The 19,817-nt window shown below is 37.1% G+C and overlaps 1 protein-coding gene across 2 annotated transcripts in view; it reads left to right on the forward strand.

The window, feature by feature from the left end:
- The first annotated feature begins 391 nt into the window (after positions 1 to 391).
- Positions 392 to 19,817, forward strand: part of LOC135719378 (NLR family CARD domain-containing protein 3-like) — a 34,138-nt gene continuing 14,712 nt past the window's right edge. The window contains exons 1-4 of one of the 2 annotated variants that reach the window (XM_073811755.1): positions 392 to 445; positions 573 to 696; positions 13,526 to 13,633; positions 18,388 to 18,482. In XM_073811755.1, coding sequence (XP_073667856.1) covers positions 18,406 to 18,482 — 77 coding nt within the window. In that variant the 5' untranslated portion in view covers positions 392 to 445; positions 573 to 696; positions 13,526 to 13,633; positions 18,388 to 18,405. Of the gene's footprint in view, positions 697 to 13,525; positions 13,634 to 18,387; positions 18,483 to 19,817 lie in introns of both variants that reach the window. The other variant, XM_065242067.2, reaches the window with a different exon arrangement.

Raw genomic sequence — 19,817 nt, forward strand, 5'->3', positions numbered from 1 at the left:
TTTTTACTTTAAATGTTATATGTAATCCTTTATTCTTACAATGGTGCTACATGATGCTTTGATTGTACAATTTTTATGATACATAATAAAGCACAATCATTAAAAAAAAGTTTTTGCAAGTTCCCGCAATTTCATCGCATAAAATTTTATAAATATCCCACATATTAAATCTCATTTTTTAAGAAAACATGCCGCAAGATCAAGGATTTGTGTCGCAACAATCCCAAAAAAACTCTTGTGTTTTTCTAAAAGGACTGTATATATATATATATATATTTTTTTTTTCTCACTTTTAAGACACCGGCTACGCCCCTGGTTAACATGTATTGCAACATGCTACAGTACTCAGCATGGTTTAGTGCAGTGTGTCAGCTTCTGAAAGAGTTGCCTGGCAGCATTCTGAACACACCTTTACCTGACTTACTCTACTGGATATTCATGCCTGGTATCAACAAACATTAAGAAATGGACTATTGTTGTTTTCTTTTGTCTATAAACAAACACTTTTGTGACCATAGTACATTATGAAAATAGCCAAACAGTAATTTTTTATACACTGCTTTTCAAAATAGACCAAGTGTACAGGAATATCGCGAACCTGGCAAAACTACACCTGCACAAAAATATTGTGACGATCAGATTAGTCATATCCTGAAGATCTTCGTTTGAAGAATTGGTCTTCCAACAAACATTAAGGTAAGAACTTACCAATACACGTAACACATTATAATATAATATCACCTTTATTTCTATAGCACATTTAAAACAACTCCTGTTGAGCAAAGTGCTTTCCAGGAAGACAATAGAACAACAAAAAGAAAATTAGGAATTCTTTAGTTAAGATGATTTGATTCATTACAATCTGAAATAAATACACAAGAATGCATTCTCACATTAATGCAAGAGAAATGTTTGAAGCTAAAGAAATAAAAGCACACAGCAGACTGTGTATAGTTCTTATTTAGACATTTAATTGTTTGTTTTGAGTGCTTTCTGTTTTTCAGATCAGTTTTTACAGAGGTGTTAAAAATATTGAGAAATTATACTTGGCCGGAGTTGGACACATTTTCAGCCCTGGAGTTTTATGTCTTAGACCTGCCCAATTTAGTTCACAACTGACTATATTAAAATAATACAATTAAATCCTCAGTAGCCTACATAAGTTTGCATAAGTGCACTGTTCTCAGCAGCCTTGCAATTCATAGTATTTTTCAGATATATCATTTCCAATTCAGTTCAAATGCAGTAGCCTAAACAATTATGATGTTTGTAGCAGTCCTACCATAACGTATTTTAATATTATTCGATTAAACTTATTCAAAAATTACTAAAAGGGAAAAAATGTGTTTGTCTTTTCCCCTATATTTCTATTTTAAGAAAATGGTAGGTCAAGTACATCCAACTCAATATAGTTTGTTGTACGTTGTCTTTCTAAAAAATAATTAAAGCAACACCAAAGAGTTTTTTTTACCTTAAAATAAAGTTTCCAAAAAAAGTTTCAGTGGTTCATCCACTCAAAACAAGGTGAATGGCACTTTCACATTCGCTTTGCAGCCCTCTATCGGCCAAAACAGCACTAAAGAAGTTTCCAACCGTCGGGTAGTGGTCCTGTAGTTCGAGGGAAAACTACAAAAACTTGCTTTGCGGCAGACCTACAATCCAATCAGAGCCAGCTATGCTGCAGTATTTACGACAGTGGTAATGAACAATTATGCTTCTAACCTGTAGGGGGAGCAAAGACCAAAAAGTCTTTAGTGTTGCTTTAAAACTGTTGCGTTAATGTTTTTGTTAAATCCAAGAAATATTTTTAGAGGGACAGCAATTAACCTTCCACCCCGTGGCATTTTTACTGTATAATGATTCATTGTGTTGGACTGAACAGCAGACTTGAATTTGAAAACGTGCCGCACATCGTGAGTGCGCCACACCGCGTCATACCCACTGATTGAACATGTAAAAAGAGCTTAAATTAGGTAATATTCACTTTGTTTTTTGCTTAAAAGGACAAATACACATAAACATTTGTCAAAATAGCTGTCTTAGTGGGTATCGACTTATCTGAATGTAAACATGTTATCGGTACAAGCCGAATAAACAGTAGGCTACAGTCTACATCAATAAAGTTAATTTAATAATAAAAGAAGAGAAAATCACTCACTGCTCCTGACTGACTAACTTCTGTAACTTTGTAAAAAAGATGAATCCATATTTGCTTTAAAATAAATTAAACGGTTTCCCAGCATCAAAATGTCTGGTTGCACTAATATAATATACTAATATGCATATATATGTATCTGGCCACTTTATTTTTGGCCATCTGCTAACGTTTTCTATCCACCCCACTATAGTACACGGATCTGTTAGCTGTGTTAAAGAAGTTGATAAAGTCAAATTTGTAACTTTTACTGTCTGTGTTGCTTCACTGCTGATTCTTGCCATACTTCCGTTGCCAAAATGCAGCACTCGTTGCCACGTCATTATTGTGTACAAACAGTAAAAGGGTCTATGGTATTTCTTGCATTCTGAGTTATTAACACAGTTTGAAATATCTGAAATCCTGAGAGTGTGACAGAGTATTTCTGGGCCAATTCACGCCTCCTATTTCTTACAAGTTTCTGAAAGTTTTTTTTAGAACATGGTTAACTGTTTCTTATCTTAGACCCCCTATTCGTTTTATGGGCACTTCCCCTGGAAAAGCACACCCACATGTCACATGTTGACATGACACAATTTACATTTTATACCTGGAAGATGATAATAGTGTAATAAAGCTCAAAATTACTAGTTTTGTCTGTTAAAATTAACGGATGCTAACGATGTCTTCAATGATGTGCAACAAAACCACCTCTGTTAACCTAAAATGTTGTTTAGTGTTTCATGACCCTTTAAATAAAAACTGCAAGACTCTGTCAGCTGTTGGTACCAGGGACGTGCACAGACATTTTGAGGGGCAGGGGCTCAAGTGAAATAAAGGGCACTTCTCATAATTGTTTTTTTTTTTTAAACAAAAAAGTATATATATTAACGCAACTTTCACTTCCTTTTTAAAAAAATTAATTAAAAAAGTTAATAATTTTATCTTCCTCAAACTTACGCAATTGTTTCATTTTCAAAAGATGTCTACAAAATAATCAGTTCACACAGAAACCATGGTCTCCTTAGTTTTCTAGGTTTATAGAGCAGCAAAAGAAACCATTACACAATGTGCATGTTTCGAAAACATTTTCTAAGCTACTAGTTTCAAGTATATATTTAGAATAACCTAAATAACTGCATGCAGCAGAGGGGAGTGTTTTACTAATAATTTGTTTATTTTTGCACAAGACACCACATCATTTTAGTTATTTTGTTGTTATCAGAATACATAACGCTATAAAATCAACACAAATATTCACTTTAAACTGAAGAGGGTTGTTGCTGCTATTTTGTTAACTTTACTGAAAAAAAAACACTGCAAAAATGATTGACAAAATACAGCAACTTAATAATTATTTTTAATGTTTAATGTTAACTTATTTCTACTCAGTTTTATTTATTAATGTACAGTACCAGATGCAGTTACTCAGATTTACTAATTTTTTTAGAGTGTATCCTCTATCTGTTTGCATCTGTAGATTTCTTCTAAATTCACCAATTTAGATTTCTAAATTTCAGGTGGAAAGACTCTTGATGTACACACCAACATTAAATTACACATTAATTTACAAATTTGTTAAAATGCTAAAAACAAAGTTGTGACTGCTGAGTTAGCGCTACATGCCAATAAATGCTATATGCTAGTGTTTAGCTGAAGCTCTATTAGTTAACAATTAGTTGTTACTCAAAATCTGTATTTTCGTCTGATACGGTCTGTTTACTAATGTGAGCTTCTGGCATGAGCCTCAGATCAGAGCTCAACATTATTATTATTTATGACCCTTTCAAATAGAGCAAAAATAGACCATTTAATTCAAATGACAAATTCTAGGGTTGTAAATAGACATGTAAAAACGTTTCTGGATCATTTTTGCACTTAATAAAGCAACATACCTTCTATGTAATTATCAAAGAACAATTTAACATATTATGGCAACACATCCTTTGACACCTTTAATCTTAGGTTTCATATTTATTAGGGTTACACATGTCAGAAACAACAAATATAGATTAGGCCTATTTTATTTGTATTTTATATTTTACTCTCTTGTGATGTGAAAATTCTGAATAGGCAAGTAAAATACTGAACCATCAGATTTCTTCCCAATCTACTCCAGCACTCCGGTATAACACATTATACTTATTTAACAGCCAACCATTACAAAAAAACGCAAACAAAAAAGCTTACCACTGTAGTTAGCAATTATATTATTGTTTGTGCTTTATTATTTTATGAGCAGTCTGTTTAAACTACATACACTATACGGTTACAAGTTTGCAACTATTCCGGTTAATATGGGATTGCCATAGAAAACAATGTCCCTGAATCGTTATGTGTAACGACGTGTCCAATATTTTATGCATAAAACTGTTAATATAAGAATGCTTTCTTCCTCACACACTTACCGATAGCCTGCTGTTGCATAATCATGCACATCGCGTCTCATTCTGGCTGAGCTTTGGCGCTTACAAGCGCGATTGCAATGCAGCAATACACGAGGATAGACAAACCAATCATAAAGCAAAGTAGGTTAGAGAGGCGGGACATAAGAAAGGTAAGGCCAATCATATTAGCTATGTGAGTTTTGGAGGCGGGACTCATCTGTTAACCGTTTGTGTACCCCAAATAGCGCTAATTTTCTTTTTCTGAGTTTAAATTTCATTAAAATGATTCCTGAATGAATTCATGTTGAATTAAAAAAGTAATAAGTAAAAATCACAAGAAACAGACAGACATCAGTTGTTATATGAATAAAGATTATATTATTAAAAAATAAAATAAAAAGCACCCCAGAAAAAAAGGGCACTTTCTCTCCAGGAACAAAAGGGCAGGTGCTCAAGCCCCCTTTGATGTCTATGTGTGCACGTGCCTGGTTGGTACTGTTCTGCTCATGTCAGCGGGTTTGAAGTGGGCTTCAGTGACATCAGCACCTGCACCATACTGTCAGTTGTAACATGTTTATGGAGATTAAATGTTCAATGTTAGGCCCGCACAATGACGGAGAACTCACAAACACGTCACTCAAAAAATTCCTCCGTACACCAGAAGAATCTCTGTAAAAACACTCATTGGTATGTGAAAATGAAAATAAATTGTAGCATCAGACTTCCACATACATGTGGTGTAAAAACTGAAGCGTCAGCACTTTGGCACATGCACACATCTACATACCCTGCTGAAAAAAACAGCATCAAACCAGCATGGACCAGCATGGGAATTATGCTGGTCTGTGCTGGTTTAGCTGGTGGTCACCAGCATACCAGCACCAAAACACAACATATGCTGGTATGACCAGCATGGGATGCTGGTGTTAATGCTGGTTTAGCTGGTGCTAATGCTGGTTTGGTGCGGGTTTAGCTGGTGCTAATGCTGGTGCTGATGCTGGTTTAGCTGGTGTTCACTAGCAAACCAGCACCAAAACACAACATATGCTGGTCTCGCTGGTATGCTGGTTTTTTCAGCAGGGTATTATATACAACAACAAAGCAAAGGCACATTGCTCTTAAAGGGGCCACAAAGTTCTTAAAGGGGTAACATCACTCGTTACACAGTCGACTGAAAACTGTGTACTTCATCATCGGCTTCTGACAGATGAACATTAACAACTACTGTATGTTTGACAGCCTGTTGTGTTTCACATGATGATTTGATCTTGACTTAAAAATATATGAATGCGACACATACTTTAACGTCTGCATATTTAAAAGTGCATGACATGACTCCCTTGTCATTGTCTTTCAAGCAAGGAATGTGTAAATGTAACAACATTAATAATAACAAACAAATTGCATGTATACATGTCAATTGTGCATGTTTACAGGGGCGGTAACACTACACTTTTTTCCAATGACTTCCATTCATACGCATGCGAATGCATCAGACCGAAACGCAAGTTTCTGCAAAGATTTTTGCATTTGGCTGCGCTGCGTACATGGAGATATGTAACCAGTAAAAAAACCGGTACGGCATGACCTTTCTCTCTACTGAGAAGAAAAGATGATCAAGGTCAAATAACTTATCTGGACAAAGTGCTCCCCATCCTCACTCGCAATTATGTCCGAACAATATTTGCATGCTCAAAGTCTAGTGTGACCACCCCTTAAAGGACCAGTGTGTAGATTTTTAGCTGCATCTAGCAGTGAGACTGTGAATTGCAACCAACGCAGTGTCGTCATGTTGTCTTCTGAGACCATATAGTGTCAAAACCAGGGGGGTAGGGTTTCATATTTTATTGAAGCTCCCTGGGCGGCGCCATTGATTAGCGGACCCCTACCTAGCATTCCACTGACTCCCATTCCTTTTGGTGTCACTTTATTTCTAAAGAAACACAAAAGTGTATAAAAGGCTCCATTACCTTGTATCTTACGTTATGGCTCAGTAGAAGCAGTTTTTTTAAAAATAGGCTAACGATTGCGTCATAACCCACGACTCTCTGTCGCACAGTGGAGAAATCGGGTGGATGTGGAGACATAAAGTTAAGGGAGATTATTAATCAGAATACTTACCAACATTTGCTCCTGTTCACGCTCGCCGTCTCTGCAAGATTCGGTGGGTGATTCAGATTTCTCTTGGCACAACTATTAGAAGACTTTCAATTGTCAGACAGGTTGCTCACGTGACTTCTACGTCATTAAGCTCAGTTTGAGTCTGCACAGTACGCTCAACCCCCAGGAAGTGCGTGCTTCTAATTGACTTCACTTGTCTCCGTTTAATCGAACGGGGTCGCTGTGTCCACTGTCTATGGTCAAAAACGTGTTCTATAGAATAGTTTGTCCATTTAGGGCTACTGTAGAAACATGACAACAACTTCTATGTAAGGGGATCCGGGGTGTATGTAGATAAAAACGTCTCATTCTAAGGTAATAAAATCACAACAGTTCATTATGTAAGGTCTTTATACACCACTGATAATATAGTTATGAATATTAAATAGCATTTCTGTCAAGAGATCCTTCTTAAAGTTACACAATGCACCTTTAAGTGTACATGTCTAACTGTCATAAATGTTTTACCACAATTATTGCCTGCATTCTCAAAAGCTTTAACCAGTAGATAAATAAATGAGTGGATAGAATGATTAATTTTAATAATTTGATCATTTTACAAATTCATAAATCTGGAATTATGGGATTGTGCATACCTAACACAGTGCTACACTCTTCTTATACTTTAGTAATGCTGAAGAGACGACTGAAGAACGCTGAAGAACATGAGCTTCCTCTCAATCAGAATTAAAAATGAGTTGTTCATTTAAAACGTTTAACCAATCAAACTGTAAGCTCCGGCACTGCTCACATTTAAACGCATTTAAACGCATATAAAACGCTTTTGTAGTTCTTTGAAGCCAGAAAGAAAGGCTAACAGAAGAAGATAGCGGCATCTGTGTAAATATACACTAGTGCTGCACTGTAGAGGTATTGCGAAGGACCCGGGACTATATTTTAAATTGTCAATCAGGGCCAGGTCGTACCAGTTTAATAATTTCAGATGCCGGGTCGGATTAAAAGTGTGTGTAGAATCCGAGACGACCAGGGAACACCCAGGGGAGGAGTACGCCATCTAAAGTGGGTAGCTGGGAAATGACTGCGCTTCAAAACTCTGTTCAAGGATTGCAGATCTATACATCCTCTGAGTCTGCCGTTGAGCTTCTGTACAACCACCATGTTACTAATCTAATGCGTACTCCTCTCTACTGGCGCGAAGATTCCTCTCTGCTGAAGATCTTCAAGCTCTTCCATCAAAGGTTTCATCATGGACACTGGAACCCGTCTTTTTGGGAGCTTTACAGTGTTGTCAATTTAAAATGTGTATTCTCCCTCCAGACAGCCATCGCCCGTGAATACATCGGTCTCACTTTGCTTTGATTGTACATTACTAGAACATACTTTGCATCCTCCAGTTTTATATCTGAGCTCAGCAGATGAATAGGAATTACATTACAACTTGCTCCACAGTCATTTTGAAATTTCATAAGGTCAATTCCCAAAAGCTTCCCTGTGTACAGCTGTGTTTTCTTTTCCTTGTCTTTCTCATTTTTGTTTACAGTCTCTGGGTTTGCTACACCAACAGTGAGAATGTCCTCATACTCATCACTGTCCTGTTCTGTCACTTTGTTTACTGATTTATAGTTTCAAAGTGATTTGCCTTTCCACACTTTTATATTTTTTACCATAAGCTGGGCATTTCTGTTTCTTCTTTTTTATGCTCTTTACCACGGAATCTGCAAGTGGTTATAATGCCGGATTGATGTTGATCTTGACGTCTGTAGGGTTAATCTTTCTCATGAATCAGTCTCTTTCTCAGTCCTTCGTTGTTAACTCCGCACACTACTCTGTTACGCATTAGTGAGTCTTTGATTTCTCCAAAGTTGCATGTTTTCATGAGCATTCGTAACAATTCGTAACGTAATTATTGATCAACTGTTCAGCACCCTGGCATTTTCAGAAGAATCGATAGCGTTCTACTGTCTTGTTTATACTGGGATTACAGTGTTTATCAATCTTTGCAATGATGTCTGTTACTGCATCCGCAGCTACATCACTCATCAGAGTTTCCAGCAGTTCCCGACCTTTGTCTTTTCCTATGCGTCCAACATAGTGAGCTCCAAGTAGAGACTTGTTTTTGGAGTATGCAGTTTGTTTATTCTGTACAGTAGGCTGGTGTGAATTTTATCTATATATATATAGTAAGCAGATGTAAATATAAAATGTGAAGTAAAAAAATTGCATGCGGCATTGAATGCAAAAACAAACATATTGTTATGGGAAATTGCGTCTGGGTTTGTCCCTTTTTGACCCAATGCTGCACGGCTGATTTTTTGTTCCAAGCAATTCGTTGAGTTTTGACGAAAATAGTTTTGTCATCTTGGATCGTAGTTATGCATATTGAATTATATCATAATACCATAAAGCCATAAAAGTTGAAGTAATGTTACATATTATCGCGAAAATGAAAAAGTGAAAGTGAGAGTATGTAGTAAAATTATAGCATTAAAGAAGTATTGCTTATGTTGAAATATAATTTGAAGTCATTGTTTTTGTTTTGTTAATTATTATCATATGTATCTGTTCACCTAAATATGAAAGAAACAGCAAGGTAATGAAAGCTAAGCTGGAATGCATGCCTTTGTTTTCATAGGGCATATTGACCATTTGTTATCCACTCAAAGGGGGATGATCTGGGATGCGTTTACACAGACCCCATCCTGCCGTAGTGGTTATCTGATCAAAGGGGGATGATCAGGAATGCATTTACAGCTGTCCTTTCTTGCCTGACTGTAACCTCTCTTTCATGTTTATATTGTAATCTAAAGGCATTGTTTCCATCTGAAGGGACTGCCCCCTTCCAATGGCTTTAAATGTAATGCATGTATACCCAAAGTCAGACTTGGTTACTGCAGCTCCCCGAGCTCTATGCTCTGATTCCAAGAACGCTTTCTGCAATAAAGACTACTGCTCGAGGAAATCCAAGTCTCCTGGTCTTCGCTAAAAAAGGTTTCCAACAGATGGTGCCGGGACCCGGATAGAGATTCTCATTTCACCAAATATCTACAAACATCACTCCAGACTGATTCTTTCAGCTCAACTTTGATTTGGTGAGTGTCACTCTATCAAAAGAACCTCTACAGACCAGTACATGTGTTTAAGTGTTAACAAACAGCTGCAGGGTCCTGTTAACAAATGTTGGTTTACCCTCTGTTTAGGCAGGGAAGATTAGCATAACGTGCTAAAATTTGTGTTATCCTCTGTTTATCAGAGAAGAAATTTTGGTTATCCTCTGTTTAGGCAGAGAAGAATTTGGTTATCCTCTGCTTGGTCAGAGAAGAAGCTTGGTGTATCTTTTGTGTATCGGGGAAGAAGCATTTTCGTTAACTTCTGTTTAGCCAGAGAAGATTGGTTTAACTTGTTTACCACAGATTGCTAAAAGAAATCCACTTTAAGGAAATAATGGTTAAAAGGCATCCTAGACTGATTCCCACAACTGAGAAAGGTGGACTTGCAACCCCTTTATGGTCAGACAATGAGTTTAGCTCAATCCTGAATAATCACATGGATTCTATTGTGTCAGAATCAGTTAGACAGAATCTAACACAGAAATTTGGTATTGATTCAGATAGGACGTGGACTCTTGAAGAGTGTAAGAAAGTTTTGGGGGCCTGTGTTAGAAAGAACAACACAAAAGGCATTATCTACTGTTACAGAGAATACAGTTTGGCTTTAGCTGCAAAGCAAACTGAGTGTATTGCAAAACTAGAGAAGAAAATTCAAGATTTGTGTTCTCATGCTATCTCTCCTAATGAGAAGATAGGCCATGACATGTCTTCACTAGAAGACAATCAGAAACAACACTCAGATGTTCATCCTGACTTACAGTCTGTTAGACAGGAACACAGTGTTTGTGTTAATCACAGAAATAATACAATTGACAAAGCATGTGATTCAGTTAAGGTGTGTGGAGCAAGGAAAAAGGCTCAAAGTGAAAATGTTGGAACTGCATTTCCTTCAATGTCAGTAGTCCAGATACAAGATGTAGCTCCAGAAACAATAGATAGACTTGCTGAGAGTTTGCCATCAGCACATGCTAATTTTTCTGAGTTCAGAGGAGCTTTGTCCAGAAAAATCCGTTTGTATGACTTGTCTTTAGCTAACATACTGCAGCTTATGTCACAAATTTTGTCTGAATCAGAATTCAGTACTTTTGAAACTGCTGTTAAAAGTTATGAGTTACAGGATGCAAATAAAGATGGGTTAAGAGAAGGAGTGTTAGCCATACTGAGGGACATTGTTGGACCAAAGGTTGATTGGACTAAGATCACTAGTTGTGTGCAAAGAAAAAATGAAACTGTGAGTGAATACACAGAAAGGTTTTGTCATTCAGCTTCAGCATACAGTAGGATAGCAAATAATCCTGAGGATGTATTAAATGATAAAGGACCACTAGGCCGCACATGGTTTGATGGCCTTTCATCTGAATACAGAAATGCTCTGCCCTTCCTAGACCTAACATGGTCTAATGCAACTCTGAGAAGCAATTTGAACAGATTAACCACTTGGGAACGAGATTCTGATGTTAAGACAAATGTCAAAATAGCAGCAGCATTGCTGAATAAGGCTAAAAAAGAAAGTGGGCCAAATAAATGTCTTAGGAAGGACATCAAATGTCACTACTGCGGGAAGCAAGGGCATTATTTAAAAGAGTGTAGGAGAGGCAAAAAGATACTTGGAGAAATTAACAGTGCTTCTCAGCTTTTACAGAGCCTGCTCACAATACTAAAGCAGCCCCTCCCTTCTACACCTAATCTGTGGGGTAACTTGCTAAGGGTTTAATCATTATGGCTTTGAGAGATTATTGTTGTATTAAATTTTACAAAGATGAAATCTGGATGATGTCTACTATGACTGATGTTTCTTTAGAGGATTTTGTTGTTGTTGTTTAAGAATTGATTTTACAGTTTAAAAGGGGGATGAGTTTATTTAGAATTTAAGATGTTGATAGCTCCTATGTTGACAGGGACAGACTAGGACACATGGACCAGTGAGGAGCCCAGGGCAGAACCGAATGCAATAAGCGTCGGGGGCCAAACCCTGTGGTGAAGATTCCCTCATAGCTTTTCCCCTCATGTAGTTCATTCTCACCTCACCTGGTCCTTAGGTGTCAAACTAAAACAGATTAGGGTAAAAAAAAAAAAAATCTATACGATCACAATGATGTTAAAGCTATACGATCACAAGGAAGTTAAAACTATACGATCACAAGATGTTCAAATTTAAAATGTTTTGAATGGAATACTGCTCTTTCGTGTCTATCTTTTTGTGTTGCAGATACTGGACATGACAGTGACACCCTGGTGTGAGTCACCCTGTACAGCAGTGTGGACAAAAGAGTCATCTCGCAAAGAATTTGGAGTGTCAAAAATCTACATACTGTAACATCTGAAACGACTGTTAGCAGCAAAACACAACGCATCTACATTCAAGGACTGCAGAACTTTCAGTATACAGTTTTGGTTCCAGAAAAAAAAAAAACAGAATCATGATATTCTGTGCCAATTCACACACGTCAAATTTGACTGTAACTTCCAATGTTACAAGACTAGAAGATGGGACATTATGTTAACCAACATATGTCAAAGAATGGACATACAAAGGGTTAAAATTAAATTATGTGAGAGTTATTTAGAACTCTCAAAGGGGGAATTGTTGAAATATAATTTAAAGTCATTGTTTTTGTTTTGTTAATTATTATCATATGTATCTGTTCACCTAAATATGAAAGAAACAGCAAGGTAATGAAAGCTAAGCTGGAATGCATGCCTTTGTTTTCATAGGGCATATTGACCATTTGTTATCCACTCAAAGGGGGATGATCTGGGATGCGTTTACACAGACCCCATCCTGCCGTAGTGGTTATCTGATCAAAGGGGGATGATCAGGAATGCATTTACAGCTGTCCTTTCTTGCCTGACTGTAACCTCTCTTTCATGTTTATATTGTAATCTAAAGGCATTGTTTCCATCTGAAGGGACTGCCCCCTTCGAATGGCTTTAAATGTAATGCATGTATACCCAAAAGTCAGACTTGGTTACTGCAGCTCCCCGAGCTCTATGCTCTGATTCCAAGAACGCTTTCTGCAATAAAGACTACTGCTCGAGGAAATCCAAGTCTCCTGGTCTTCGCTAAAAAAGTTTCCAACACTTATCATAATGCTTGGGACAGCCATCATCTCGATTATTGAACATTGTGTAGCATGCAGAAAGGTTCTTGCCCATTCACATATTACTTGTTTGCCTACTGTACTAAGCACAGTCATACATGCAAAAAAGTGAGGAGCTGCTTATTTGTCAGATCCTTTAGTACAGTAGGTCATCAGCGTCAAAGCACCTTAAAGCTCCAGTTCACCTAAAATGTATGATGTTGTTATTATTTACTCAACTATCCTTTATACTGTACAGTACTGCAAACAGCAGTTTGTAGTTAACATAGACTGTCAAGCTCCAAGGCATTTTTATTCCTTGTGCAATATATATTTCAAGTCTTTTGAAGCCATACCATAGCTTTGTGTAATAAGCAGACCTAAATTTGGACATACGGTTGGACATCAATAACATCAAAAGTCATTGGTTCTCATGTGGCGTGTTACCAAACCTGCCATGTTTGCACCATATTTGGTTTTAGGGTTGGATTATGATTTGCATAAATAATTTTATTTGAATATGGTTTCATTTTGATCTGCTTATATGTTCTATTAAAACAATAGTGTATAGGTTCGGGAGTAAAAATGACTTCAGTATAAGGCAGGGATATGATTCCGCATCAAAAAACAGGATTAAGACAAAGGTGTGATGAAAATATTCTTGGCAAATAGTAATTATTTTACGTTCTTTTTCAGACGAAGCTGCCAGTTTGGACACGTATGGACTGATATGCCTGCCATTTATTCTCACAGTGACTGTTAAGCTGACGTGAATATCCTCAGTTCAACCAACTCTCCAGGCAGGTGCATACACTTCAAACACACACGCACGCATACACAAACAAACACAAGCCTTCTCCAGCCCATGAATAAACCTACCTGGCTTTCATCTGTTGGAGAACCTGAGCCTCCAATAGGGAGCGCAGCATCCTGTTTTGTTTTTGAAAAAAGATGAGGAACAGTTAGTCTGGTAATACCATCCTCTGCAAATTCGCTACGCTTCATAGACAGAGTCTGGCTGGGCATAATTGACAATCGTTTTCCTTCTCGTGGGAGGGGCTTGTTTGAAGTTTAAAATCATTGGTGTAAACGTAAGCTAATCACATTAGGTTGCGGCAGTGGTTGAGTGGTTCATGTATGTTGTCTACAAATCAGAAGGTTGGCTCCACCTGACCAAGTGTTGAGGTGTCCTTGAGCAAGACACCTAACCCCAGCTGCTCCCGACGAGCTGGATGGCGCCTTGCATGGCTGACACTGACGTTGGTGTATGAATGGGTGAATGTGAGGCAAATTGTAAAGTGCTTTGGATGGCCATTGGTCTATGAAAGCGCTATATAATTGCAGTCCATTTACCATAACGTTTGGTTATGACGTGCGTTATGCACCGGCTCAGCCACATCGAATTTCTGCTGTAAAACACACATATGATGTGAAAACAAAACCATCGAGAGAAATACCGGAGTGAACATGGCTGTGAACGACTTTTGTAGATTATGTAAAGTAAATCGCGCCAGAGCTAGTTGAACACGATCCTTACGGTGTCTTTCCACTCACATCTAAGTGGAGGAACGCCCCTCTCTCCTCTCAAACTCTTCCACCAGACAGCCCTAACCATAATGTAAATAAATCTTCCTACCTTATTTTCTGGTTAATCAGGAACGTCACAAAAGAATGTTTAACCACGCGTTCTCCACCATTTACTGTGAAAAATGAAATTCCCCTTCATGATTTCTCGATCATTTTGCACACCAAACTGTGCTGCACAGTTTCTCGCAGACGATCGGTAATAGTTGATAAATTAAACTTTTCCCAAAACCTGTCAGGAGTAGGGCAACAACATCATCCCCATTCAAAATGTTTAACAAACACTTTTCTTGTTCGGGCTTAAGTTGGCAAGTGCTGGTTCTCCACAAGAGAGCGAACAGCTTTCTGTGCCTCCATGTCCGCTGTAAACTACAATCTTACATTTGGCTCTTAGCGTCTACGTCAAGGCTCTCAGCCCGCCCTCTGTTTGTTGATTGGGCGGTTGGTCTTGAAGCCAGAGGAAAACAGTTAGAATGGGAGATATCTCAGACTTAGTACAGAAGCGTTATGAAATTTAGCCGAAGTACAAAGTCTGACGTAGTCAGGCTAAGGAATAGTTGGCTTCTTAAAAATTGACTGTCACTTAAAAACTGGTCCCTCCACGATTTCCAGGACTTGGATAGATTGTCGGCATCCATAAACAATGGCTCTATTGACATGCAGCTCTCCGCTCTAATTCTAAACTAACAATGTAAAATTGCCCGTGCAGCCACACAGCAAAATCCCCAGAGTTAAATCAACTCTGCTGGTTGTACATATTGTCCCAATCAGGGCCGGCCCTGGCCAATTTGCTGCCCTAGGCAAGATTTCACCTGGTGCCCTTTAGAATCACAGAATCACAATTGTGTTCCAATCATTTTGTTCATAACTTACACAGAAACAAACTGCACAGCTTTGTCTTGTTTTTCTTTATTTTGAAAATATTTTGGAAACACACACAAACACACAAACACATACACACAATACCCTGTTACTCAGGCATTTGATCTTGACATTGTTAAAATCTTGTCTTTTTTACATGTTTTAACACTGTACATTTAACTTAAAATATTTAATTGTGTACAAGAAAACAGCTCTTATTAATGAATTATTAGTAGCATGTTGTAGTGTCTCGGGAGATTGTGCTCATTGTTAAATAGCGTTGTGGCTATTGCACTGGAGCGGAAGTTTAAAATATAAACCCAGAATTCAGCGAACGTCAAGAACAAGAGAAAAACAATAAGGCCAAGACGCGGGATTTAAATTACGTTACACAGACCATGTATAAATTTCAATGTTTCTGGACAGAAATACCAACTTTGTCTGGTATTAATAAGCTGCACATTGGAGTGCTGGCTGCTCCCCGCGGTGCTGAAGACGCGTGATGGCACATATACACAGATATCTACGTGCAATCTATTGGAAAGTGGAGGAGTCATTAGTTGGGTTAGTAAAATAACGAAATTACAGCTTTTAAATAGAAGAAAACAAGTTTTTTTGTAAAGAGATATATTTTTTTCAGATGAGTTAGTTGGGTTAGTAAAATAATGAAATTATAGATTTAAGTACAAAATAGTATTTATATAAAGAGAAATATTGAAATAAAATTGCAAAACTCTTCTTAAGAGGAAGTAATAAAGTAAAATAACGAATAATAATTATATAATAACGAATAATAGTTTCCAATAGGTTGCACGTAAATATCTGTGCTGCCACCAGTACTCCGTCCGAGCGCGTCTTCAGCACCGCGGCCAGCACTCCAATGCGCAGCTTATTAATACCAAACAAAGTGAACAAGTTGGTATTTCTGTGCAGAAACATTGAAATTTAAACATGGTCTGTGTAACATTATGTAAATTCCGCGTCTCTGTCTGATTGTTGTTTCCGTTTTCTTGTTCTTGACGTTGAATTCTGGGTTTATATTTTAAACTGCCGCTTCAGTGCAGTATAGCCACAGAGCTATTTAACAAGCACGATCTTCCGAGATACTATGCTACTAATAATTCATTATTAACTGCTGTTTTCTTGTGCAAAATATTTATATAATAAAATATATAAATATTTATAGTTAAATGTTTATATACATAAATTAAAAAAAAATAATAATTTGGGCGCACGGACGCCCCAAGGGGTCGGCGGCGCCCTTAGCATTTGCCTATTCCGCCTATGCCCAGGGCCGGCCCTGGTCCCAATCTTACAGAGAGTTAAAAAGTAACTCTGAAGCAGAGTTAAAAGCTGCAATCTGTAACTTTATCCTCTCTATCACCATCTCTGTTTGAAACCTAAAACTGCATTTACATCTTACTTGTCTGATTTTCTTTCTTAACTTAGGTTTAGATTTTGGCTGTTTCATTTAAACTCAACATTATTGTGATCAGTGGTTGTTTTAGTAGGACTTGACTCTTAGTTGCAAATTTTTCCAACTATAACTATGTTTGTTTAAAACATGTTTTTTATAGCAAAGAAAATGCAACAGTACAATTCCATAGTGGTGTTTAGTACATAAAGTCTAAACATCATCAGCATCTAGAAAACTTATGTGCAGGTGTAGTGTTTGCACACTTATCAGAAGTATCCTTTTCTATTATTTGTGTGAGACTGTAGTTTAAAATACAGCACCCTCATAGCAGTTTGTCATTCTGAACGATTTTGAAACACTAATACTTAAAATTTGACCACTGTGTAATGTACACACACAAACATCAAGAATCAGACTATAAATCACAATGATGGTGAAAATAAAATGAAAAGCTTCATGCTGCAATGCATGCTGGGTATCAACAAATTACAACTCTTATCCAAAACTCCCAGAATGCACTGTGGCAGGAATAAATAATGAACATTTTTACCATTTTCTTTGTCACCCTTGTTGAGATTCATACTCTGATTCTTGATGTTTGTGTGTCTACGTTGCACTACGGTTAATTTTTAAGTCCCTCAAAATTGTTCAGAATGACAAACTGCCATGAGAGTGCTGGATATATACTACAGTCTCACATAATTAATGAAAAATTATATTTTCCGACTTCTGATAAGTGTGTAAACACTACACCTCCACATATGTTTTGTAGATGCTGACAAATGTTTAGAATTTATGTACTAAAGATTACTCCAGAGCTGCAGTATTGTTTTTCTTTGCTATAACATAACATGTCTTAAACGCATGAAATTATAGCAGTTGGAAAAAACTAACAACTAAGAGTCTAGTCCTACTTAAACAACCACTGAGTACAATAATGGTGAGTTTAAATGAAACAGCAAACATCTAAACCTAAGTTAAGAAAATAACTCTACAAGTAAGATGTAAATGCAATTTTAGGTTTCAAACAGAGATGGTGATAGAGAGAATAAAATGATTGAGTGCAGCTTTTAACTCAACTTCAGAGTTACTTTTAACTCTCTGTAAGATTGGGACAATATGTACAACCAGCAGAGTTGATTTAACTCTGGGGATTTTGCTGTGCACCATGTTTTATGTGCCTTTTCTACAATATAAAGACAGACATCTGAGACTTACTTGACTCTTCTTTTAATAAACTTGTGAGCCCTACACACATTTTACATGTAGTTTCCCAGGGTGTGCTCCCTCTTCTGGGAATATCTACAAACATACAACAATTGTTCCTATTGTTACCTTAACGGTTCTGTGTAGCACATTCATGGGTCTCTTTGGGTTCGGGTAAAACTTTTTGGACCCATGAAGACCTCTACTGCACTGTCCCTGCTTAAGGAGGAAGAGGTTTTAGTAAACAAGAAATCACATTAAAGATTTGTTTAGAGATCGATTTGAACATAACTAGTAAGATAGAAGACAATTATCTGCAAAAATGTAATGAGTACTTTTCAAGTGTAAATAAAATTGTAATGAATGAAAGGGTTTTTTTTTCTTTAAAAATGCAACTAAGTAAAAGTAAAAGTATTCAGTTTAAATTGTACTCAAGTAAAAGTACAGACCCAAAAAGTAATACTTAAACCCCTGGTTTTTCATTTGAGAGATTCCAGTTCTGAAGAAAATGGAGGAAACGTCCTCAGAGGTCTCAATTGATCATCCACCTAATCTCAACAATGGAACAGTAACATCTGACTCACAGTGAGTGTTAAAATGTAGTTTGATGTAGTGAAAATGGAATTAAAAGTTTATTAAATTTCATAAAATTCTATGTTCATGTTTGTTCTTGTAAACAAGTATGAGTTTATTTGAGGGAATCAAACAACAAGAGAATCAAACCCTCCTAAAGAGGATTTACACACAGCTGTACATCAAAGAGGGAGAGAGTGAAGGAGTGAATGAAGAACATGAGGTTTGGAGAAAAAACACAGAACACAACACTCATAAGGCACTCAAACCTACTGCAATGAATCTTTAAACCTTTACAAGAAACAGGATTGAAGCGGAATACAAACAAAATCAAGATCATTCTTACTAAAGGCATCGCTAGAATTGGAAAAAAATCTACAGACGTTAATTCTGGATTGGGCAGAGGGAACAACCAATCAGGATGTAGATTTCATGTTTGTGCTTTCATTTCGATTCAAAATGATGAACAGCTCTTTACAAACTTCTGCTTGACTTTTATCCTATACTTCGAGATCTGTGCCCGGTTGCATGAAACTCCTTAAGTGGGGGTTTCCCTGAGAGAGAAAAAAATCCCTGAGGTAAGGGATTTCTTTAAGAGCATTGCAACAAAGGTCTTAACTGTCACCCTTACCTAAGTGTTTATACTAAGTATTTTACGGTAGTCTCTGCCAAAACACGGCAGCGGAGAAGCGGTTGCTATAGTTACAAAATCATACAGCGTAAACAAATCAACGCACACAGCTCAACAGACGGCAGATTTGTGTGCAATGAAACGTTGCAAATAACAGACTGTAAAGTGCTGCATGTATAAAACCTTAAAGTAATTCAAACTTGAAGCACTTTAGATTGACGGACGATCAAACCGCTATTCTCCTAATAAATGTGCATCACTTTTCTCTAGGGATTATTTCGATCGTTAGAAATGTGCGTTGGTACTTCATTTTCTTAAATAACCATAAAATCAGCCATCGCATGTGACATTAAGGGACCTGTTTTAGTCCCTTAAGTTCTTAAGGGAAAATGGGACTTAAGGACTTTGTAGCAACTCATAACAGAACTCAAGGTAATACTTTAGCATTTAAGGGTAAATACTTATTGACAGCTTTATGGTTCACTTAAGGGTTTTTCTTGCAACCCATTTTTTTATTAAGGGTACCCTTAACCTTATATTTAAGGGATTTCTCAGCTTAAAGACTTTCATGCAACCGGGCACTGGACTCAAAGATTTATGATGCGGGTAAAGTTGTGTTCATCTTTGATGGTCTAGATGAAAGCAGAATGAAACTGATGTTTTCAAACAGTGAGAAAGTTTCTGATGTGACTCAGACTTCATCAGTGCCTGTGTTG

The sequence above is a fragment of the Paramisgurnus dabryanus genome, chromosome 14 (genome assembly GCF_030506205.2).
Source record: "Paramisgurnus dabryanus chromosome 14, PD_genome_1.1, whole genome shotgun sequence".
NCBI classification, from domain to species: Eukaryota; Metazoa; Chordata; class Actinopteri; order Cypriniformes; family Cobitidae; genus Paramisgurnus; species Paramisgurnus dabryanus.